Source organism: Stigmatopora nigra, chromosome 7 (assembly GCF_051989575.1).
Source record: "Stigmatopora nigra isolate UIUO_SnigA chromosome 7, RoL_Snig_1.1, whole genome shotgun sequence".
Lineage (NCBI taxonomy): Eukaryota > Metazoa > Chordata > Actinopteri > Syngnathiformes > Syngnathidae > Stigmatopora > Stigmatopora nigra.
The window spans coordinates 13,226,799-13,252,527 of record NC_135514.1 but is presented as its reverse complement, the minus strand read 5'-3'; the positions used below and the strand labels follow the sequence as shown (position 1 = coordinate 13,252,527).

General features: G+C 38.8%; 1 protein-coding gene across 2 annotated transcripts; it reads left to right on the top strand.

The window, feature by feature from the left end:
- The first annotated feature begins 4,256 nt into the window (after positions 1-4,256).
- LOC144199283 (ubiquitin-conjugating enzyme E2 E2) lies at positions 4,257-24,676 on the top strand. 2 transcript variants are annotated; one of them, XM_077720804.1, is made up of 6 exons: positions 4,257-4,574; positions 6,548-6,734; positions 8,791-8,841; positions 20,616-20,748; positions 22,349-22,496; positions 23,274-24,676. In XM_077720804.1, exons 2-6 carry the CDS (start codon positions 6,556-6,558, stop codon positions 23,369-23,371), a joined length of 609 nt encoding a protein of 202 aa, XP_077576930.1. In that variant the 5' UTR covers positions 4,257-4,574; positions 6,548-6,555; the 3' UTR covers positions 23,372-24,676. The 2 variants fall into 2 exon arrangements, with proteins under 2 accessions (XP_077576930.1, XP_077576929.1); XM_077720803.1 differs by lacking the exon at positions 4,257-4,574 and adding an exon at positions 4,693-5,223.
- Positions 24,677-25,729: the final 1,053 nt, after the last annotated feature.

Here is a 25,729-nt window from a genome sequence, read left to right as displayed (position 1 = left end):
ACAGGTGGTGCTGAAGCCTATCCCACCCAACTAGGGGGACACTCCGAGTTAGTAGTCAACCAATGACAGGGCACAAGCAGGACAACCTAGTGGCAATTTAGCATACAATTAGCTTAGCATGAATGTTTTGGGGACTATACTTGTTTATTTGTTACTTATTTATTTAATGATTTTTTAAAAATTGTGTATTTTTATCGTTTATTTGTAAGTTTATATGTTGTTTTTATTCGTGCACTTGGTGGTGAAGCTTTAAATCTCATTATACGTACTTTTATAATGACATTCAATTCAATTCAATGACCTGAATTATAACTCTCATTTCAATATAGGTTTCTGGCCACTAGATGGAACCAAAGCAATGTTTCTATATTACATGGCTTATACTAAGAGAGCTTTTTTTTTGGTCCAATCAGATTTCCATCCTCTCTATGTTGCAATTTCAATCTCAACAATGAAAAAAATCAATCATAGCTTTGCAGTCTAGACTTCTCTTTCATGATGTGGCATTATTTGAGTGTTATTGAAAAACAGATCTTGTTTACATGTGTGGATTTAAAGCCAAAGATTGAGCATTTTCTTCCTCTTAGTTTTCAAAGTATCCCCTCAGGCGCTCATACTCATCTCCAAGGATTTCGGAAGGAAATCCTGGAGAGGAAAAAAATGGCGAAGGGGGGGTGAGTGGGTGTGGTGGTGGGGGGGGGCGTCTTATATTCAACCACTGAGCGCTTGCTAATCCTCCAATGGAGCACAATAGAGCACTTTAAGATAAAAAAGGAGTACAAGAACAACCCAATGTCATGTTAATGTAACTAATCTTTACTTTATTGGTCTGCCATTTACAGTAATAGACGTCCAAAGTAGATTTGGTCGTTAAATTTAAAAAATAACACAAAAGTGTGAAAATATTGAACAATTTTTGTTTTTTTAGTCAAATTGACTGATTATTCACCAAAAAAACCCACAAACAGTTCATTTTTTGGTTCGAAATCACAAAAAAATGACAAAAATGGGTTAATTTGCTTTAATAATTGTTTTTATCATTAATCTTATAACATATATCAAAATAACAATCATAATTTAGAGTTGCTATCGTTTTCTACTCATTTTTTAATGAAAAAACATCAATCTGACACACAAAATCAACAAACAATTGACCCCAATTCAAATGAGTGATGATAAACTGAAAAAATGTCAACATACAATTCAAATAATCTAAATTTAATAACCCATAACGTCTAATTCATGACCAAATAGGATCTATCCATCAACTTTAGCCCACAAGTCGAAATAAATCCCGCTTACCTTTCATTAAAAAGCAGATTTTTATCCATTTTACGATACTTTTACGAGGTCCGTCACCTCCAAAACGACAGCCATGTGTTTGCAATTATCTTCCCAAACTTTAGCTGTTACGCATTAAACGCAATCAGGGCCACGTCCAAGCTCCGCACCACGTGTTGACCCCCCCTGGAGGCCTTTTCGTGTCACAATTAAAATGGAAATGTGAGGATGTAAAAGTTAAAACACGGGTTTGTCCCCGCGGGGCGATTCAATGGTGGCGGGCAAGAGTCAAGTGTTACTTATAGAGGTCACGTGATTACCCTCGGAAAAATTAGCCCGGAACACTGCTTTTACTGAGAAACCCGAAATTGGGGCAAAGGGGGCGTGTCTAGGAAGACGAGACACACCAAAAAAGCCTCAGGAAACTATCTCATGTCATTTTATGAAACTGCTTTAGGGTCGTAGGGGGTGCTGGAGCATATCCCAGCTGACTCCGGGTTCGAGGACAAATCCAGGCTGATTACGAAATACCATGTGCGATGATTTTTCTGAAGATGTTCCCTTCAAAGTAAGATATTTGTATTTTCTATTAAAAAAACATGAATATTGGGGGCTAAAATTGTGAATCGGGGGGGCTTATATGCAAGAAATTGTGAAATTCAACGATTTTAAGGCAAATTAAGGGTGTGGCTTATACATGAGGGTGGCTAATCTATTCATTTTCTGAGCCATATAGCCTCACAAGGGCCGCGCGGGGTGCTGGAGCTGATCACAGCTAACTCCGGGTCAGAGGAAAAACCCATAGCTGGTTGTTGATTTATGCTAATTACGAAACGTGATGATTTTTCTTAAGATTTTCCTTTCAAAGTAAGATATTTGTAGTACCTATTAAAAAAAATATGAATGTGGGGGTAACATTTGTGAATCAGGGGGCGGCTTATATGCGAGAAATTATGAAATTCAACAATTTTAAGGCCATTTTAAGGGTGCACCTTATACACGAGGGTGGCTAATCTATTAATTTTCTGAGCTGTATATCCTCACAAGGTCCGCGGGGGTGCTGGAGACTATCCCGGGTGACATCGAAGACCAGGTGGGCGTCAACCTAAATCAATGACCAGCAGTTAGCCTAGCATGGATGTTTTAGAGATTTATAGGGAAACTGGTCGACACAGGGAAAACCCACAATTTGGCTCAAAGCGGCCATTTTGGAAGGATTCTATGGGCCAAACAAAACAAATGAGGCCAAGAAACCATTTTCACAAATGAGAAAATGGATGAACACGCCTATCATGACAGGATCCGCCCAAAAGCCTCAAGCTAAAACTGAACAGGAAATTTCATGTTTAGCATTCAAGCCGTCATTCAAGATCAGATTTCAGAGTTCACACGGTCGCAAAAAGCTCCCAAATAGATTATCACCAGTTGAATCAATAATTCGTAATCAATACGTAATTGAACGGGCGTGTCTATCCTGATTGGACGCAAGAAGCCATCACTAAAATTCCAGTATTTGTGTATGTTAGCATCATCTAAGTTAGCTTGAAGCAATTTTAACGAATGTCTTTATGCATTGTTTGTATTTATTCCATTTTCTTCTGTTTATTTATTTTTGAAAGTGTTTGCTTGAGGGCCCGACATCCCATGACGTGAAAGTCGGACCGTTTAAATCTCGTGCGTTCCCCGCTAGCCAAGCATGAAGACGCGTTGACGTAATAAGATTTTAACTCGCTTGCCCCAAGCACTTTTGGGATCTTTTTGGCAGGCTTTTGCATTTGTATTCAACTTTAGGAAACAAACTTAAGCTATGTGTGCATGCTGTAAATATATCATGAAAACACGGATGCTAACACACTAATACCTTGACATACGAGTGCCCCGGCATAGGGATATTTGAGTTACGAGTCAAATTCACATCTGCCTTGACATACGAGACATTTTTTTTTAGATATGAGCATCCGAGATAGCCTTTTTCAAAGGATGGGAATGAATTAATTTCTATTTAGTTCATTTCTATGGGAAAAGTTGATTTGAGATAAGAATAAATCGACATAAGAGCTCAGTCCCGGAACGACTTAACTCGTATCCCAAGGTGGGAATGAATGAATTTCTATTTTGTTCATTTCTATGGGAAAAAATGATTTGAGATACGAGTAAATCGACATAAGAGCTGTGTCTCGGAACGCATTAACTCGTATCTCAAGGTATTACTGTATTTCAATCTTGAAATTGTTTGTATCCGTCTATTTTCAGCAGTCTAGTCATTTTATTTATTTATTTTTTAATCCCAACTGATTTTAACTTTAACAGCAAAAGACAGTTATTTTAATAGTGGGTAGTTAGAATGCAATAATTAATTAAATACAAGTTTTAAGTAAATACAGTTTTAATGAGTCTGATTTCATGGAAGGTTACAGAAATCTGAGATATAAAAAAAGGAGAATAATTGTTCACTTTTTGGGTAATATCATTATAAATAAAAATAAATAAAAAATAGAAATTAGTTTAAAAAATATCAAAATACAAAATATAATGAAAGAAATGTCAAATCTGGGTCTTTCTGTATCACTGCCAGTGACGGTTATGGACGTCAAATCTCCCAGTCCAAATAAATTGGGCATCCAGCTTCATCAATGGGTCTGAAAAAGGAAGAACACACCTAACTTAACATTTTTGGGGTCGTTTTTTTAGTTCTGATAACCCAAAATACTTCAATAATTCCTCATATGACATGTGGCTGCTAACATTTTGATGTTATTTATACTTCTAGTAAGTTAAAATACTTCAATGACTTCAAATATAACAACTGCCTGTTAACTACCTGTAAACCAACCTAAACAATTATCACAAGAATTGAAAATATTATGCCTAAATCTCTTAACATTCCGAATCTTTTGTTCTCACAGTTTTTTAATTGATTCATTAACGCGCACGCGCAGTTTAGTCCTCAGCAGTGTTGCGCGTCCCCGTGTGCACGCATCGTGTCGGGAGCGCGCACGCGGAGGCGGTCCGGAGGCTTACCTCCTCGTCTCTCCTCTCTCAGCTTCTTCTTCTTCTCCTTCTTCCTCTCCTTCTTCTTCTTCCTCTCGGTGCTGTTTTGCTCCTTTTCTCACCGCTTGCTTCCACCACGCGAGTTTTGGGGGAATAAAATCACCAAAGGACAACCGGGAGCGAGCGAGCCAAAGGCGGCTGTGTGACTAACTGGAAGCTTTTCGTTCCTTCGACCTTTTTTTGTTGTTGGTGGGGATTAAAAATCACGCCGAACGCAGCGTTGACGGCCAAGCGCCAAGCAGGTACACGCCGTAAAGTCGAAGTCAACGTCCCGGGGAAAGTGTTTGTGTTTCCCCCGCGAGAAGGAGGATGTTCCGGGGGAAGGGGGGTAGCGAGCCTCCCTTTGTGCGGAGGCGCCAGCGGGGTCACAATGTGGACGTTCGACGGACGCTCCGTCGGCCCCGTCGTCGAGCGTCCTCCCGGAGCAGCCGTCGTTCCCCCGGCCCAAACGCCTTCTTTTTTTCGGTGTCCTTTCTTCAAGTTTCCAACTCCGAGGCCTATTTCTCACCCCCTTCCCCCTCGTTTGCGTTTAAACCCCCCCATCGGCGATGTTGTAACGCACCCTACTTTTAGCCTTGTAGCTAGCTCCCCTGTGACGTTCACTGACGGCTCGGTTTCCAGCCCCCGCTTGACCCCCATTGTGTGTTGAACCCCGACAATGCGGCGAGGAGGGGTTTGTAACTAACGCGGGGGGCTATGGCGTACCTTAGCCGACGTCGGTTGTTGTTTTGGGGGTGTCGTTACCCCCGAATGTACGGTGATATAGCTAAAGATTCGGTTGAGTGCCGACGTTTACCATCGCCATGAAACGCCCCCCTCCGCCAGCCCCGCCAAAGGAAGGCGAGCTTGTTGTCTGTCCACTTCGCTGTCCTGATAGCATCCAAAGATACTGTAAATATGGATAAATATACGTGTTTTAACCTCATATGTTGTGAATGGGATGCATGCTCGTGTTTTAGCCTTGTTTTTGTCACCTGGGAAGGGCGTAAATGATGGTTTTCTATCGAATTGCTGATGTGTCACCATTGTTTTGGCTTAATTTGGTACCATGCTATCGTAATGCCATGCTAAAATAACCTAACACGACGTAAAACGTGAAAATAATATGTATTAATTGTGTAGAATGGCGTGGTTTTGTCAGAGTTGTACATTCTTTGATTGAATACAGGAACTTTCCATAGGAATTTACTCCAATTTATGGTGATAAAAAGGCATTTTTTAATATAAAACTTTACTCTAATTTCATTTACTGTCAGGCGTTTTTAGGGTCGACTTCACCCGTTTGGCTCACCTTTTCAGGACCCCAAAATATTGTGTTCTGCTTCAATAAACTTGGCTTTACTAAAAGAATAAATAAATAGAAGACCCTTCTTATTTATTCTGGGAAAGTCCTGTGTTTGTAAATACTGTTTTAAAAAAAAGAAACATAAATTGTTTTCAAAAAGTGACTATGATGTTCTGAGTTTGAGGGTCTGCGATTGGCTGGCGACCAGTTCTGGGTTGTACCTCTCGCCTATAATCGGCTAGGATATGCTTCAGCGCCCCCGGGACTCAAGTGAGGGTAAACGGTACATTAAATAGATGGATGAAAAATGTCAAGCAGAGCAGTGACTGTGAAGCTAATGATTTTGCCTTTGTGACATGTCAATCTAACAAAAATGTCTGTGTAACGATAGCAAAAGGGTCCTTGTTGTTAAAATGATTTTGATACATTTTTTTTTTGAGAAATGGGCTCTGAGGATGGTTGTCTGCTTGGCTCGAGTTTAAGGAATAAGTGGCTTTTTAGAATTACGTGATGTTAAAGATTCAATCTGATAAGATTTCCCAGAATGTCAAAGTATGGTCTTGTTGGATTGGTCATTCCAATAAAAAAAAAATCAGATGTTTGTGACGTCTTAGTCAAAATTATCCATCATTAAATTTGTGGAGGCCAATTTTTTAACAGATTTTCAGAGTTTAATTGTCAAAATTACTGCAAATTTGGTTGCCAGATTGGATTATTGGTATTTTATCTTCAGTTTTTTGGTGAAATTTTGACCAAAAGTATATTTCAGAATTTAAATGACATAAAAGTCTCTTTGCTAAGAATAAAGGCAAATTGGAATGAGTCCAAAAATGCTCATAATAGATATGGACAAGATAAGAGAGTGTATCTAAAAGGCAGAGTGTTTTTCAGGCATGTCCATTTCCACTAATGTTTCCGTTCCTCTTTTAGGCCCCACCATGTCCAGCGAAGTGCAAAGACCGGACGACAGCCCCAGCACCAGCGGCGGCAGCTCGGACATCGAGCAGCGAGAATCGTCGGTACCGGCCGAGCAGGAGCGCGAGCAAGCGCAACCTAAAAAGAAGGAGACTAAAATCTCCAGTAAAACCGCTGCTAAACTCTCCACGAGTGCCAAGAGGTAAGACATGCTGGCACCCCCTTTATACGCCCCCTCCTCCCCCTTTTCCAGTGTAGAGGGTACACTGAGTTGTTTGTTAAAATGGCGCCCCGAGGGTGTGAAGCTGTGTTAAAAAAAAACAAAAAAAAACACTGCAGTCCCGAAGGTATTGTCATTTCAAACATGCTTGCTATTGGACAGGACTGTAAACCTTTACAAAGGGGCTGACACACGCACCCACGCAAATAAATGGGGGTTCATTACCCTCATTGGAAGCACGTTAGTCAATTCGTCAATAAGTCATTGCCTTCCGTTGACATTGATAGACATCTTAGAGCTTGCACTATTGAATTGAATGCAGTTATAGTCATTATATATGTATAATGAGATTTCAAGCTTTCACCACAAAGTGGACAAATAACAACAATGGATAAATGAGGAATAAGTGGTTATGGCATAAAGAAGTAGGTAAGTGCACAAATAACAACAAACATATAGATAAATGATCCATCAATAAGTTATCAACAAAGAAGTAATAAATGAGTAGTCAACATAATAAGTGGTCTACATAATAAGTACGTGGTCAACATAATAAGTAGTCAACATAATAAGTATGTGGTCAACATAAATAGTCAACATAAGTAGTGAACATGAAAAGTAGTCGCCATAATTAACAAGTAGTCAACATAAGTATTCAACATAAGTAAGTATTCAACATAAGTAAGTATTCAACATAAGTAAGTATTCAACATAAGTAAGTATTCAACATAAGTAAGTATTCAACATAAGTAAGTATTCAACATAAGTAAGTATTCAACATAAGTAAGTATTCAACATAAGTAAGTATTCAACATAAGTAAGTATTCAACATAAGTAAGTATTCAACATAAGTAAGTATTCATCGTAACTAAGTAGTCAACATAATTAAGTAGTCTACATAAGTAAGTAGTCAGCATAAGTAAGTAGTCAACATAATGAATAAGTAGTCAATATAAGTAAGTAGTCAACATGATTCATAAGTAGAAGTAAACACAATAGATAAATAAGTAACCTCCATTTATGGGAGCAAAACAAATGCTTTTACCCCTGTGACGTGTTCAAACCGATGCAAAACCACTTCTTCACATGTATTCTATGGTGTTTATTCACTGAACATTGTATATTTGAATACCCCGAAGTTCAGCCAAGCCGTCATTCAGAATCAGAAAGCCCCTTCTTGGCCAAGTATGTTTGAAATCCACGTTGAATGAATCTTTTCACTTCCAATCTGCCAAAGGAACATAAAGACCACATGTGTTAAAGCCACACGCAACCTGGGCGCCACATCCGACCCGTGCGAGTCAAATCATGCATCAAATCGAGCGATGACCTCCATTTTCCACCAAAATGAAATTGAACCAAAATTTACGACTACTGTACACATCACAAAGACAGAATATTTAATGTGCTTTGTTTTTTTATTTTTTTATAGGAATTGTAAACACCTGCTACAAGTGTCATTTCATCTGAAATAAGGTTGACTAAAGTATTTAAATATGCAAATGTTGCTTTTCTTGGTCAAAAAAGGTCCAAAGTAGCTTAAAAAATGCTTAAAGTTATAGTTTTTGTACCTCTGCAATCTATCTTTCTCAATTTTTTTGTAGTTTTTTTTGGTCTGCAACACTTTTTGCGTCCACTCAAGGTTGTTGTTAATGCATAATTGGTACCCAAGACACAAAGTAAAATACTCACATTTGATTGGTTGAAATAGTACTGGCATTTCAAACAGGCCAAATTTTTGTTTACATCCGTAAAAAAATGTATCTTTCTCACAAAGCTGTTCAATAAACTCCGAGCGGAAACTCAAAATTAGCCACATTGGTCTTCAAGAGTTGAAAGGAAAAGAAAATAGCAGTTTATAGTCCGGAAAATATCAATGGAATTTCACATTTTCGCTTCATGTTCGTTTACTATGCATCTGCTCAAGTGTTGCCTTCAGGGACCATCTCTAGGGTGGGAAACGGGAAATAATCTCATCACATTTAGAGTCTATATTCACTGTGACATTCAATAAATGGCTATTTTTCCTTCTTTTTAGGATTCAGAAGGAACTGGCTGAAATTACATTAGACCCGCCTCCTAACTGCAGGTAAGACGCTTTTTTATCCATTTCCGGACGATTGCCTCGTAGATGTTTTCGTATTTGTGTCGGCCCGCCTCGTTCTCACGCTCGAGTGTGGTAAAAGGTGCTGCGTTATCACTTTTAAAAGCCCTTTCTATTTTTGTATGCCATTTTTTTGTACGATTAACCCCGCCTCTATGCAGTCCCTTCGGGGATGCCAGGTTTTTTTTTATTCGTTTCCGTGACGATGCCTTTGTTGTTTGAGGAGACCATCATGGTGTTGTTGATGATTTCTGGCTTTGAAATGGGGATGCCGGTTTACTGTTGTCTGCCTGTTGACTGCTTAGATTGCGGTGTAAAGCTAGCAGGGTTTATAAGATGTAATTTTGGTTGTTTGCAGAGAATTTGTTGACTGATTTATTTATTTTTGTTGTTGTTTTTAGCATTCATGGTTTGGTTGATGCTACAATATACAATGCTAACTATTTCTACTGTGTTTAGGGGGATTGCCTGCCAAATAATCAGCAACTATTTTAATTATTGTTCACTTGTTGATTTTGGGGGTTCTTTGATGAAATTAGTAAGTCTTTGGGAGGAATCTAAATATTTGAATATAGATGCTTTTGCTTAGCAAAATACTTACAATTGATATGGTTCATCTGATCATAATAGCAGATCCGTTGACTATTATTTTTTTCAGTTTTTTATGTTATATCAAAGACACTTCAAAGACACCTCAAAGGCACCTCAAAGGCACCTCAAAGGCACCTCAAAGACACTTCAAAGACACTTCAAAGACACCTCTAAGACACATCAAAGACACTTAAATGTATTTAATCTGTACCAAAACAAACATCATTTGCGCTAAATATTATTCAACCATTTAGCTTTTCTCAAAGAAATTACACAACATTTTGTCAGACAAAAACTTTTTGTCAACGTTTACATTCAGTACATCAAAGACACTAGCTCCTAGGGGACTGTTAGCAAATGAAAATCACAATTGGCACAAAACATTAAGTTTTCCACTACTAATTTTTGATATAACATGAGGTTTGCTAAAGAAGCGTAAATGATATTCAATGTTTATAAACATGATTAGCCCCGTTTATCAAAGAGAGCATTTTCCACCATGATGAAAACATGCAAGATTGATTAATCAAAGAAGCTCCATCATCATTTTGGCAGGCTTTGTTGGTCCCAACGTTTTGAATCGAAGTCATCTGGCCGTTGACGTCCTCATTTACAACCAACATCAATCACTGCCACTGCGGTTAGCCCTAACACCAAGCTAACCTTTTTCGCTACAGTTCCAGTCCCTGTTTGTTATGATACCCCAGGCTAAAAAGACATGTTGTTTTCCTGGAGGACTCTAATCTATTTCAGACCGCCCCCCCCTCTTATTTAGAATGAGAAAAATAAAACCAGGTTAGCTCACATGAAGGATTTGACCGGAGGAAGTCATTTTGAAAGTAGAATAATCGCCAGAGGAGATTTCGGGGTAGTGGTGGTAGGGGGGGTTGCCGTGGAAACAATTAAGCTTTCTCCAGATAATCCTTACCAATGTGTGTGTGGGTATGGGGGGAGGGGGGGGGGGTGATACCTAATAATTACCGTATTTTCACGACTATAAGGCGTACTTAAAAGTCTTAAATTTTCTCCAAAATAGACAGTGCGCCTTATAATCCAGTGCGCCTTATATATGGAAAAAACAGAAAACCAAGAACGAAAAACCACCACTGTCTGATATTAAAAAAAAACACAAACGCCTGAAGTGAAACAATACTGTTAAATATGCAGATGCATTCTTAGTTTACAACATCTTCCATCATATAGCTCCTCCCCCACTGCAAGATTTTATACCAAAAAAAAATCCAAAACATCAACAATGGCTGGCTCTAGAGGTGACTGTGTAGTGAGCGAGTGCTTCTTACCTGGAAGTCAATAGCAATTACCGTATTTTCACCACTATAAGGCGCACTTAAAAGTCTTAAATTTTCTCCAAAATAGACCGTGCGGCTTATAATACAGTGCGCCCTATAATACAGTGCGCCTTATATATGGAAAAAATGTCATTCATTGAGGGTGCGCGTTATAGTCGTGAAAATACGGTACTCTACGTTGATGTATATGGTAGGGCCGCTAGCGTATGAGTAGCGACATTAGCTCAGGCTCGTTTGGTATGCCACCCGCCCGCCCGCCCGCTCCCCCGCAGCTTTTCCCCCGGACCGAGCCCGCTTGAAAGGTTATTCATCGAAGCGGCTGCGACAAATGAAGTCACAGGCTGTTGGCCGTCTTCGGGAGGCAGGAAGGAGAGCGCCGCTAAAGACATCCACTTGGGAGCGTTCCATAAACCTGGTGGTGGGGGGAGTGGGGGTGGGTTGCTCGGTGGGAGGGATTGGGGTAGGGGGACGGTTGATTTATGTCGACGTATCCTCACCGAACCCTGTCGGTGGGGATTTTCCAGGTTGTGGTAGGGTGTGTTTATGTTTCATGATTTTGTTGGTGGCTAATGAATTTAACCTGGGAAGGCTGGCTTTGATTTTTCTTAAAATTTTCCCTTCAAAGTAAGACATTTGTACTCCCTATTAAAACCATGAATGTGGAGCTAGAAAATGTGAATGGGGGAGGCTTACATGAGAGATACTGTCAAATTCAATGATTTTTGGGGTGCGACTTATATGCGGAGTGGCTAATATGCGAGAAAATACGGGGTATACAAAGGGTGTCAGACTCCATTTTAGATATAATATTTACATTTTTTTTAAATAAATTGATTAAATGAACTGGATTAAAGGGCCTGAATATTCCGTTTTCTATAGATCCGAAACAATTATTTTAGCTTTTTTTAAATACAATTTTAGATTTTACAAAATGACTTTTGAACTAAAAAACAGAATAAATGATTAAAAATGACAATTATTGATTTAAAAGGGGGAAATCTAATATACATCTATACTGTTAATTTTAATTTGATTCTAAAACAAAAAGTTGGCACTCATGATTTACTTTCCCGGGCCACACAAAATGTTGCAGCGGGCCAGATTTGGCCCCCGGGCCGCCTCTTTGACACACGTGGTGTATACAATCAATTATGTCATAAACAGCATGACTGCAATGGTTATTTAACACTATTTTTTACAGTATATGGTTACAATAATTGGTTACGTTCAAGTGTTAAGGTCATAATTCGTTTATTTGTGGACAGAATCAACTTGAAGCTGCAATTTCAGTTTTGATTAGCATAAAATATTCTATTGCAGCCATTGAGTTAAATAGCAAACTTGAACATATTTGACACGGTCATTATTCTCCATTGTGTTTACATAACGCTCCCACCTGTACACACGTCGCTGTCATTTTAGCGTTCGTTAAACACCCTTCGACAAAGAGAAAGCCACATCCGGTTCGCCATTGGCTCGTTCCACACACTCGCGAAAGAACCGATCGGTGTCATTCCGGCGAAGAAGATCAAGCGCCGTCGTCATGAAAGGCGACAGCAAAGTGACAGACGGCGTTACCTCCGAGCGGCGGGGGGCAATTAAAGTGTAGCGGGCGTCAAAACGCAAGACTTGAGTAATAACCCGACTACTATCTCGCTAATCCCGCTCTGTCGAGTCTATGAGTCACTCCATCTTGGTGGAGGCACTTTGATGACAGGGCTGGGCTTTTTTGATTGACGCTACCAAAGAGTGGTGGGGATGTTTATTCCGATTGTACAAGTGCGTCGTGCTCATATCTTAACTGAGATTTTATACAAATGCCAGATTATGACAGATTATTACATTTGCACCCACTTTGACAAAAAATAAAAACAAAAAACAGTTGGTTGGAAGGGTGTTTTATTCAATTTTGGTCTGTTCCAGTTGATTTTGTAACAATTTTAGTAATTTAGTGTAAATAAAAAGATTAAATTTAATGTTTTAAATTTTGTTGCATTTTTTTTAACTAGGTCTACAATGTCTTCTGTGTCTGTCTTGCTACTGCAACCAAGAGATTAAAAAATAAAATGTATAAATTTAGTAAAAAATGTTTTAACTAGGTCTACAATGTCTTCTGTCTGTCTTGCTACTTAAACTAAGAAATTTAAAAATAAATAGTATACATTTAGTAACAATTTCTTAACTAGGTCTACAATGTCTTCTGTGTCTTGCTACTGCAACCAAGACATTTAAAAATAAATAGTATAAATTTTGTCACATTTTTTAACTAGGTCTACAATGTCTTCTGTGTCTGTCTTGCTACTACAACTAAGAAATTTAAAAATAAATAGTATAAATTTAGTAACAATTTCTTATCTAGGTGTACAATGTCTTCTGTGTCTTTCTTGTTTAAAAATGAATAGTATACATTTAGTAACAGTCTCTTAACTAGGTCTACAATGTCTTCTGTGTCTGTCTTGCTACTGCAACCAAGAAATTTCCTGAATACTGGTTAAAATAAAGATCTAATCTAACATTTACCGTATTTTCTCGCATATAAGCCGTATTTTTCGCTCAAAAAAAGATGACTGCGGGCCATATTTGTCGCAAAAAAGATGATTGACGGCTTATATGCGCACGAATTAGACCTGACATCACTGAAGAGACTGCAATCGTTTATTTATCAGCATCTATGCATCATATGAGCTGAAGATGCTAATGACATCATAAATGTCGCTTTCATATCGTGATTCATCTCCAAACAAGCCATTTTTATGGCATATCGCGTCCTCCAACTTGTCATTTCGCCGCTACTTGTTATCAATATTCACCACGGGTTGTTTTTGGGGTAGGGGCGGGGCTTTGGTGTCGGGTGACCCGGGTGGCTTAACTGCGGTGATTGTTAGCTGAAAGACGTGAGCAAAAACAAGAGTGCCGTTTGCGTTTGACCTCCACTGATCGATTGTTGTCATCGCCCTTACTTGCTTATGAATATTGATGAATCATATCCAGCCTTCAGTCAGCGCCATCCTATACATGACATTAACCTTTCAAGGGCTTTTAGGCCATGGAATTCCGAGGATTTGGGTCACTACAGAACCTTTAAACAGGGCAGTTATTTAAGAGTTGTCAGCAAGGCTCATTTTAGTACACAAAAAATGTTTTTTATTCACTGGTGGTATTATTTTTTACAGGTTTTAAAACATTTAGCATCCCTACTAACAAGGTGGCGTGTTATTTGAATTAAATTGAATTAAATGCTTTTATTGTCATTATACAAGTATAATCAGATTTAAAGTGCACAAATAACCACAACAAACCAGCAGACATCAACATACCTGGCAACCTCGGCCACTTGCTCCCTTTTGCAAGTGGCCGAGGTTGCCAGGTATGTTTATTAATGACTGCAAGTCCCCTTATTAAGCAATAAAAACTGTACAAATGCGTAAAAAAAATCCCAATACAAAGGTTTTTACACCACATTCATAATTTGAAAATGAACAAAAAAAAAAAATTTAAATACGAAAAAACATAAAATCAATAAATAACAATAAATAATTATTGAATAAATAAGCAGTCAACACCATAAATGAGGAAGTGCACCAATAAAAACAACAACCAAACACAGATAAATAATGAATACATATTAATAAAAATAACAAATAAGTAGTAGGCCATGTATGCACGCAACCTTTATTAATTATTATTATTTCTATGCTATTTATCCATCCAAATTTTTAAGTTGACGTCCCACTTCCATTAAAATACAATGAGAGAAGGAAAATATATGTGAAAATGTTCCATTGCCTGAAGCTTAAAAGCTCCAAAAACTGTCAAATTGACAAAATACTTATTATGTAAACACACCCTATCGCAGGTGTTACTTCTCTGTTACCGGGTAGAACATGTGTGGGAAGACACCCCCGCACACACATGGCGTGTCAATGCCGACGACCCGGAAAAAAAAAGTGGGAAAACAATTCCGGCTTCCAACAGCTAACATATGCTCAACGCCGACTCCCAAACGTCGTATTTTCCAAACTGCTCTCCATTTCCCACAATCCTTTTCTCCCGTTTTCCCACCCGCGTACGGAAAAGTCAACGCCGTTTCCCCTATTCCATCATCGCGTGCCAGAAAGTGTTTTATTTCCTCGCTAATGTTTAGCAATGCGCCCCTCGCGTCTGATTCATGAGCATCATGGAATTCTCGGCGCTCTCTTGGCGGACATATTTTTTTTTCACGTAAACGTCCTCGTACGTTATCGATGGCCTCGCCGCCACCATTTACGGAGCGTTATGTCGTCGCTTGGACGTAACGACGAGAGGAATATCCTTTTAAACAGAGAAAATACAGATTATGTCCCCCATAAAAATGATTTCTGGGATTAAATACCTATAAAAAATATAAATGATCGCCGCCGTTCAAATGGATTGGTCATCGATTGGTCTCAACATCGCTGAAATATGTATTTTCACGACTATAAGGCGCACTTAAAAGTCTTAAATTTTCTCCAAAATAGACAGTGCGCCTTATAATCCAGTGCGCCTTATATATGGAAAATAAACTGAAAAACGAAAAACCACCACTGTCGGATATATATATAAAAAACACAAACGCCTGAACTGAAACAATACTGTTAAATATGCAGATCAGCCATCTTAGTTTACAAAATCTTTCATCATATAGCTCCTCCCCCACTGCAAGATTTGATACCAAAAAAATCCAAAACATCAACAATGGCTGGCTCTAGAGGTGACTGTAAAGTAGCGAGTGCTTCATACCTGCAAGTCAATAGCAATTACCGTATCTTCACCACTATAAGGCGCACTTAAGTCTTCAATTTTCCCCAAAATAGACAGTGCGCCCTATAATACAGTGTGCCTTATATATGGAAAAAATGTCCTTCATTGAGGGTGCGATTTATAATGCGATGCGCCTTATAGTCGTGAAAATACGGTATATATATAATATATTCCCTTTTAAATCTTAAAAAGTCATCTTTTATTAGAGTAGGACTTTAATTTATGGCAATCCAATTGAGGTCACTTGACTTGAATATCATTTTATAATATCTCAGATTAATGATGGTTATTCCATGCCATTCAACGATACTTCACTTCACACATCATTATTCATTCAGTAGAATTTCTTACATTTATGCCAAGTCACTGCCGTTTATAAATGATTCAGCATGTGTTGATATCGTGCGATGATTGCACGTCACAAAATGATTCCACTTGATTCAACATCACGTACATTTATTTCACAAAATCATTATTCCGCTTTATTCATTAACAGTCGTCCTCATACTCAAGTATTGGATATCAGGCTTCCTGATTGGACATTATTCCACATCTGTTTACATTTCAGTCTTCACGCACAAGTGCTTTCTCAAATTTTGGATTAGTTTTATAATCTACTGTTGCAAATACACGTGATTAGCACATTTTTATACTTAGTGTAGCTAACAGCAAGATGCTAACCTGAGTTTAGTCACTTGCTTTATTCATTCATTAATTTTCTGAACTGTTTATCCTCACAAGGATCATGGGGGTGCTGGAGCCTATCCCAGCCAACTGGCAGGAGACACTCTTAATTGGGGGCCCACCAATCGCAAGCCACAAAGAGACAAACAACCAATCTTATCTAAAGACCATTTACCGTATTTTCACGACTATAAGGCGCACTGTATTATAAGGCACACTGTCTATTTTGGAGAAAATTTAAGACTTAAGTGCGCCTTGTAGTCGTGAAAATACGGTATTTAGTGTGAGCCAGCTAGCCTAGCATGCATGTTTTTGGAATGTGGGAGGATACTGGAGCACCTTAAGAAAACCCACACAAAAACATAAGGACCCACCTAGGGATTGAACCCTCTACCCCAGAGTTGTTAACCCACTCGACCACACTTTACTCACTTTTTTCCAATATTGATTTCATTAGAACAAATATGGATGGTGTCAAAGTGGCGGCCCGAGGGCCAAATCTGGCCCGCCGCATCATTTTTTGTGGCCCGAGAAAGTAAATCCTGAGTCCTTTCTGTTTTAGAATCAAATTAAGATGAAGAGTATAGATGTATATTAAATTTCCTGATTTTCCCACTTTCAAATCAATAATTGTCATTTTTAATTTATTTTTTTGTGTTTTTAGTTCCGCTAAACGGCGCTCTTGAAAAGCATACTGCGCCATTGGCGTCACCTCCGCCCCGCGTCGCCGCGTGCCAATTGGCAGCGGGGCGCTTTCACGGTCAGCGCCAAAGATTGCTTCATTAAAGCTCTCCTCCAGTTAGCGTCAACGCTGCAGAAAGGAGACGGCGCCATTAGGAGGAGATCAGCCGCAATTGTAAATAATGCAGATAATGGCTTTATTTGCGCGCCGCTCTACTCCAAAAGCGCCATGCACGCGCAATCAATTATTGCTGCTTCAAAATGGCCGCCTATCATTCCCTGGAAAGCTAATTATTATATTTTCTCGCATATAAGCCGCCTCCACGTATAAGCCGTACCCTTAAAATTGCCTTAAATCTGTATAATTTTACAATTTCCCTCGTATAAGCCTTAAAATTGCCTTAAAATCGTTGAATTTTTACAATTTCTCGCATATAAGCCGCCCCCTGATTCACAATTTTCAACTCCATTTTCATTGTTTTAATAGGGAGTACAAATATCTTACTTTGAAGGGAAAATATTAGCAAAATCATGGTATTTCTGAGATACTTTATGAATTGTAAGGATTGTCTGCTGGATTACGCATTACGAAAGGGTAGACAAATTCAAAAAGTAAGTCATGTGAGCAGTACAACCAGGAAGTGTGTCTGTAGTGGTCTAGTTTTTCATCTGTAGGTAAGATGGCGGCGTCTCGTTTATTTTTATTCTTGAATTTCATTTATAGACGTCAAAATATATATTTTTTTGCGTTTTATTGGTTTATCTTTTCTCTATTTTGAAACAAATTACTGTAACGGTCACATTTTTTTGCATTATGGCATTTTGTGCATGTCAAGTCTCAATTTATGCGCATATAAGCTGCGCCTTCCATTAAGTCATCATTTTTTTAGCAACAAATATGGCGTGTATGTGAGAAAATAGGATATTTAATGATCTGTAATGTTTGTATAAATTGAGAGTAAAAGTGAGATCATTTTTTTGGATTCTGTACCCCAAAATTAGCTTAAAAAAGCTTTTTGACTTAAAACAACACCCACCAAAAACATCGCCCAGTAGTGTTATGATTCTGGTTTGGTCCGGAAATTCTTTGGCAAAATAGCACAATGTAATATTTCATTTTGTTGAAACCCACTCCAAAAGTTTGAGACCATTTACCAACTGAAGGCTTATTAACTTTGGACTCATTTCTTGCTAAATAATATCGTCAAACAAACAGTTATCGTAAGTGAAGGTTTCAAACTACCGCTACACTGATGCTAATTATTACGTCAATCACAAAACCCTGAGATTTGGGGGGGTGGATGTCGGGGTGCTTTCCCCCGCCTGAGTGTAATGTCGGCAGACAGGACCTGGGCGAGAATCCCGCCCGCTAATGTGTCCCAGACCCTTGAAAGAAATGACCCAAATAGTCAGTGAATTCAAGCCTCGGGCTGACAGATGCGGATCCGTTCGCTTCCAGCTTCTGGCAAGCGGTGGCGGCGGCCCAGGAAGGTCGGCAGCTGCGCCACGCTAAGGATTTGAACCCGCATGATGCTTCATTAGGAACACCTGCAGCAAGACTTCGATCACAATTTGGGGTTTTTAGTGGCTTAGAAGTGCATATTTATGTGTTGATTGAGTTTATCCCAGTTAACTATGGGCACTTGGCGGGGGACAACAACCTGAATTGCTGGACAGCCAATTAATTCAACCTAGAGGCAATTTATTTATTTAGTACTTATTTAGTATCTATTTGTTTATGTATAAAAATGTGTTTTCCTGTGTCTGTATTCTCACCCTCTTGCTACTGCGACAGTGATTTTCCCAAATACGAAATGAATAAAATTATCTAATCTAAAATAAGATAAGATAAAGTAAGTTAAACTAAGATGGATCAAAAAAAGTTAAGATGAGTTAAGGTAAGGCAAGATAAAATTCAGTAAGGTAAACTAAGATGAGATAAATAAGTTAAAATAAGTTAGGATGAGTTAAGGTAAGGTAAGATAAACTAAGATGAGTTAAGGCAAGGTAAGATAAAAAAATAAGGTAAGGTAAACTAAGATGAGATAAAGTAAGTTAAGATGGGGTAAGATGAATTAAGATAAGGTAAGATAAAACAAGTTAAAATAAGATAAACTAAGATAAGATAGACTAAGATAAAATAGGCTAAGTTAAAATAAGGTAAGGTAAAATAAGATAATGTAAAATAAGATAAAGTAAGATAAGATAAAATAATCTAATCTAGAGTGTTCAACCAGCTAGCCTAGCATTTTTGGGATGTGGAAGGTAACCCAGACTACCCAGAGAAAACCCACGCAAGCCCTGGGGAGAACATGCAAACTCCACACAGTGAGGGCCTCACTGGGATCGAACCCTCGACCCCAGAATTGTGAGGCCAACGTGCTCACCACTCCCATCACTTGATCACCTATATAAACAAAATAAAATAACAGTCTGTAACATTTAGTTTGAAAACACTTGCATTTGTCACAACCGGCTACCAAAATCCACCTCATATGATCCCCAATTAACCATAGCGATTCCTATAATCGTTCCGACGGCTCTTTCTCCGGAATTCCTCGCCGACCTGGCGCTCCACACGCCTCGACCTTCCGCCAAGTACCGTGAAAATCCCCCCGTGTCCTCTTTTTTTTTGCAAACTAACAAACAACCCCCTTCAGCTTTCATCTACACCGAGAAGGTCAAAAGCCTGATTCCCTATAACACAATAAACCAACCCCCCCCCCCCTCCTACCAACACCAGGAAAAAAAACAAAAAGCCGATCCCGGACCGATTTCTGTCGGACTCTCCTGGGACGTTGCGCCTCGTAATGAGCTAATTAACTAAGGCTTAGTCAGCGGGGGCTTCGGTAAAGAGAAGTGGCAAAGTAGATTACGCCTCAATGGCGGAAGACCACTCCTATTTGTCCAGAACCCGTCTTATTGTGACGGTCTGTTTTCAGGAAGTCCCTCTTGGGGTTTTTTGTCCATATCAAAAAAAGATGGAGTGGCCATTTATACACACTTTGTGTGTGTGTGTGTATGTGGAAGGGGGCGGAGTCTTGGCATCCAACACCCTTGCCGGTAATTACATGAAATCACAAGGCTTGTTCATTGTTCCCAGGCTTTGTGATGTGGACATTGTCCCCGGTGTCTCGCTGGCGAGGTGCCAGTTAAGGGTCTTATCGTAAACAACAGTGCCAGCGGGATGGGGGGGGTCTTCATTATGGAAATGGGATTGACCACAACAGATGTGGTGACGCTCAAACCGGCGCGAGATTGAAAGTTAGTGTAAATTCCGTGTTATGGGGATCACCTGATTTTAAGCCAATGATATTTAAGGGGAGAAAATACCCCAAGAAAAATTCCCCAAGATGGCGCCGTCACGCGGAAGCCAGTTTCAGTAGCGGTGTCCACTCTTATTTGTTTTTTTGTGTTTTACAGCCCCTCTATCTTTTTTAAATGGAATTTTAATATTTCTTAATACATTCCTTTTGACTTGACTTTGTACTTTATACTTTTTACTTGAATTCCCAGTGATGAGTATGTTAATACTTTAGTCCTTTTTTTCTCTTTATGTTTCATATGTACTGTTAACGGATGCACTTTTTTATATGTATCCTATCTTGTACTGACCCCGCCCATCTGTTAATTTTTTAAAGTCAATGTGAAAGTTTGCCTACCCCTAATCTATAACGTCATAATATATATATATATATTTTATTTTTCCAGTGCGGGCCCCAAAGGAGACAACATCTACGAATGGAGGTCCACCATCTTGGGACCACCGGGTTCCGTGTACGAGGGAGGCGTCTTCTTCCTGGACATCGCTTTCACGCCAGACTACCCGTTTAAACCGCCTAAGGTAGGCTACTCCCGACCCTAGAACTTAAGGTCACATGACACAGTGTTTAAATTTGGGGGTTGCCAGATCCTGGCGTGCACTAGCGGTAGCGCAGCGTTTTTTACCGCAGTGCACCTCCTTCTCGCCTCTCCGTCTTTGTCGAGATAACTCGGCAGACCCCGCCCACACTTCCCCTCTCTGGAGGGGCTCGAGTGCTTCCGCCTATGCCCCCCCCCCTCGCTCTCCACCCCGTCGTGATGAGCAGCCAAAGCTTCGCTTTCTCACAAGTCGGTGGTCTTGGCGGCCCACAGCTGCTCAACGCTTTCTCCCGGCCGTGTGAATTCTATGGCGCGAAGTGTGCGCTCAGATAGACGTGAGCTGTTTCGTTTTGTTTTTAAGTGAGGGTGATTTGAGGCGGTTTTGGTAGATTTTGGGAGATGGGGGATTGCTGGTTGAAAAATATGGGATTTATTGGGAGTAAAAGGGGAATTTTAGATTTTGGTGGAGAGGAAAGTGGGAGATTTATGTTGTTTTCGGGTTAATTAGTGCTAAAAAATGACACTTTTTGGATAAAAAGTCACTTTTTGGACAAAAAGTTGTCTTTTGTGAATAAAAAAAGTTGTCTTTTGTGAATAAAAAAGTGAGTTTGATGCTGGAAAAGGGTTTTCCAATGCAAAATTTAAAAAAATGCTGTTTTATTTTTTGACTTAGGTGATGATTATTTACATATATTTTAATTCCAGTTCAATTTTTTCCCATTTGATAATATCAATAATTATTTTTTATTTTTTTTAACCCGTGAATCTGATTGTTCATTTATTCGCAAGCTAGATTTAAAATTTACAGTGCAGAAATTAGGCTAATTGATTGATTCAATTGTATTTTTGGATGTAGCATATTAAATTATAAGTTTTTAATGTAAACAGTTTCCTGTCACTTAAAAAGACTTTATTGAAACCAATTATTTTCAAGCTATTTTAATTTAATTCTTTCAATTGACCTTTTGCCCTCTGACGCCACATTATAACTTTTAAGGGAACATTTTGCTGACTTTTTTTCCTTTTTTTCTCATCATTTTAATCCATACGTTTTATTTCTCAACTGAAGCTTCCAAGCTTGCAAACCTCGGAAAAGGGGAGGGGCTTAAGGAAGGTGGAGGCTATTAATAACGTCCTGTCTTGTGGGAGTTTGCAGAATGTCCAGGCCTATTACAGCTTTGGTCTGTGTGGGTGTGTGTGGATCAAGCCAGACCAGATGTTGGTACTGGGAGAAGTCAAGGAAAAACACTGGACTCTTGTGTTCGACCCAAAACGGATATCCAAACCCCTTAGGACACAGGTGTCAAAGTGGCGGCCCGGGGGCCAAATCTGGCCTGCCGCGTCATTGTGTGTGGCCCGGGAAAGTCAATCACGAGTGCCGACTTTCTGTTTTAGGATCAAATTAAAATGAAGAGTATAGATGTATATTAAATTTACTGATTTTCCCCCTTTTATATCAATAATTGTCATTTTTTAATAATTTTTTTCTGTGTTTTTAGTTCAAAAATCTTTTTGTAAAATATATTTTAAAAAATGACTTGAAGTGGACGATAATCTGGCTGTGTGTGTATGTGTGTTGCTAGGTAACTTTCCGCACTCGGATCTACCACTGCAACATCAACAGCCAGGGCGTCATCTGTCTGGACATCCTGAAGGACAACTGGAGCCCCGCCCTCACCATCTCCAAGGTCTTGCTGTCCATCTGCTCCTTGCTCACAGACTGCAACCCAGGTAACAATTCAGCCACTATGATTTTTCCCACATTTCATGTGGGCCGGACCATTTTAGATATAATATTTATATATTTTTTTTATAAATGGATTAAATGAACTGGATTAAAAGCCCTAAATATTCAGTTTTTTATAGCTCTAAAACAATGTTTATTTTAGCTTTTTTTAATCTATATTTTTAGATTTTAAATAATGATTTTTGAACCAAAAACACAGAAAAATGTATTAAAAATGACAATTATTGATTTAAAAGGGGGGAAATCGGGAAATTTAATATATATCTATACTCTTCATTTTAATTTGATCCTAAAACAGAAAGTCGGCATTCTTGATTTACTTTCCCGGGCCGCACAAAATGATAAGGCGGGCCAAATTTGGGCCCCAGGGCCGCCACTTTGACACCTTTCATTTGGGCCGTTTTCATGGCCCCTAAAAAAATTAAAAATTCAACACTTTAAAGGCCATTTTAAGGTGCGGCTTTTACGAAGAGGCGGCTAATACACGAGAAAATATGTTTTAAGAAAAATATGGCTATTTTTCAGTCATTTTAAATGAAACTATTGCTGTTTTCAAGAGTTAAGAAATAAAATATGAAAAAAACGAGACCTACACTACGGACTTATACGAGAGAAATTGTAAAATTCAACCATTTAAAGGCCATTTTAAGATATGGCTTTTACGAGAAAATAAGTTCAAAAAAAATCTGGCAATTTTTCTTTCATTTTAAATGAAAATATTGCTGTTTTCAAACCCCTCCCCCTTTTTAATTATGTTTCAGCCGACCCCCTGGTGGGAAGCATCGCCACACAATACCTGACCAACAGAACCGAGCATGACAGGATAGCCAAGCAGTGGACCAAGAGATATGCTACATAAACACACACACACACACACATACACACACACACACAAACATGTACACACAAATGAGCCATGCTCTTCCTCTTCTTCCTCCTCCTCCTCTTCCTCCTCCTTCTCACTCTACCACTCTACCTCTTTCTCCCCATCGGTCCGTCAAAGCACACTCACTAAGTGCATCGCTCCAAAACCCGATCCTCCTCTTCCTCCCCAAACATTTTATGTGTTGAAAAAAAACGAAAAAGGCCCAAAAAAATTATAATAAACAAGAAAAAAATCCTCTTTTTTCCGTTCCTTGTTGACTTGAAAGCTTCTTTTTATACAAAGAGTAGATTGGGGAATTATTTTCCAATTGTGAATGTCGAAAGTATTGTTTTTGGTCATAAAAACACGCACGCATTTATAAGCAGGGGGCGTGGCTTAGTTTACTCATTAGCTGAGATTGATGGTGAGGGACGTCGGAGATGTTTGAATTGGGGAAAAGTCGTTAAAATAATTCAAAGTTAAATGAACTTAACCCATATCAACACAATTTAACAAGTTTTCGATTTTTGCAACATTTTCATAAAGTGGGAAAACTTCTTTATTGTCAAATATGAAATTAATTACAGGCTATCGTCGAATTTAAAATAAATTACGGACATTTTTTTACCATCTTCTTCGTTAACTGAAACTTGCTCTAAAACTAGCGTTCACTTTCGAAACAGCGCCCCCATTCTTGCTTGTGTTTGAATTGTGTAACTACAGTTTCGATTCATCCAATTTTATCCAAAGTTTTTATTATTTGTTGAAAAAATTGAGTTGACCATAATTATCCTCATTATTTTATCGCCCAGGCCTAGCTGCCGACCTCCCCATATTCAAACAAATTGGACCTCTATCGCCTCAAACCCATCAAAACATAAAAATACCCACGTACCCCTGATTATAAAAAAAAATCATCCTCTCTGCTACACACACACATATGTAATTCTTATCTTCCGTGGCACCCGGAATAAAAATGTACGCTTTTGACTTTTTATTTTTTCGTTGTTGTTGTATTCGTCTCGACGTGCATGGAACACGAGTCCTCGTGCTTCTTTAACTTCCTCCGCTTTTTCTTTGTACTGTATGTATTTTTTCAAAGGCTTTTTTTTTTCAGGCAGACCGCACGAAAAGCGAAAAAAAATTGCGTGCGTGCGTGCCGGTCTGCCTGTGAAAAGAAGGCAGGACTTGTATATTTGACTGGCAACCCGCGCCGCTGCTCTTGTGCACTTGTATTACTGAAAACACCCAATAAAACACACTGTGGTTGGCTTGTGAGGAAAGAAAAACACACCAAAAGGCTCTTCTTGCTCTATTTTTTGACACATTTCCGCTTCTTTTTTTCATTTATGTATGAGTGCAAGCAGGGATTGTGTCATTTTTGGACAGGTAAAACTTGTTTATGGAGAAAGTGTAACAAATATGGCTATTTTGTCTATTGCGGAATTGAAGTAAGTGCCTCAATTCACTAATAATTAATGTATGTTAACAGCAATTTTATTGAGTTCCTGGAAATATTGACTTTTTTGTTTTTTTACAGGATGACTTGGCAGAAAAAGGCATGTTTTTTATTCAAATCAAGGTCTTGGAAGGAAATAATTAAAAAGTGATGCACATCTTTTGCTCAGTAAAGGGAAAATCACAGTAGCTTTTTGTGTATATTTTAAAGTGGTCTTATAAAATTGCATTTTTTTCTGAAATGTGAAATTCAGATAAATATTTGCTGAATTCATATGTCATAGCAGTTGACAGAGTGCTGAAATCAAGTAAAAAACGTCAGAGGTCTTCCTTTTGTTCTCCTCTCATCACTCAATGCTATTCCTCGCCACAGGAGGGTGCTAAAGAGCAAGAATAGTCTCATCCAAAACGGACGGCTCCTGGAAACGAAGATGAAAGGTACTAATTGTGTGTACATGACCCTAGAATAAATTGACAAATGGTACTTGAAAGACTGTTTTTTTACAGTGTAATCTTAATCCAACAGTTCCTGCAAAGACAACAAAGAAAACAAGATTTTGAAACTGTGGCATGAATGGTAATATCAACATTATGCTCCCCACATAAAAATGTTGATTGAATTCCAATCTGATGGTTAAAACCAGCAATTACCACTAGGATTTATGACCCCAAAAATCAATTTTTATTTCTGACAGCACCTTCCCAACACTATCATTGGAAAAACAATGAAATTGACCTTCCCTCAGAAATGACACCCAAATAAATCAATTACCAACTATTTAATTGAACCAAAATGAATTGGACGTCTACCACCGTCATTCCCACATAAACACAATCATTCCCCTCCATAACTTCTTAAACTGCCATATTAAATGCTAAAATATTCCCACTAAA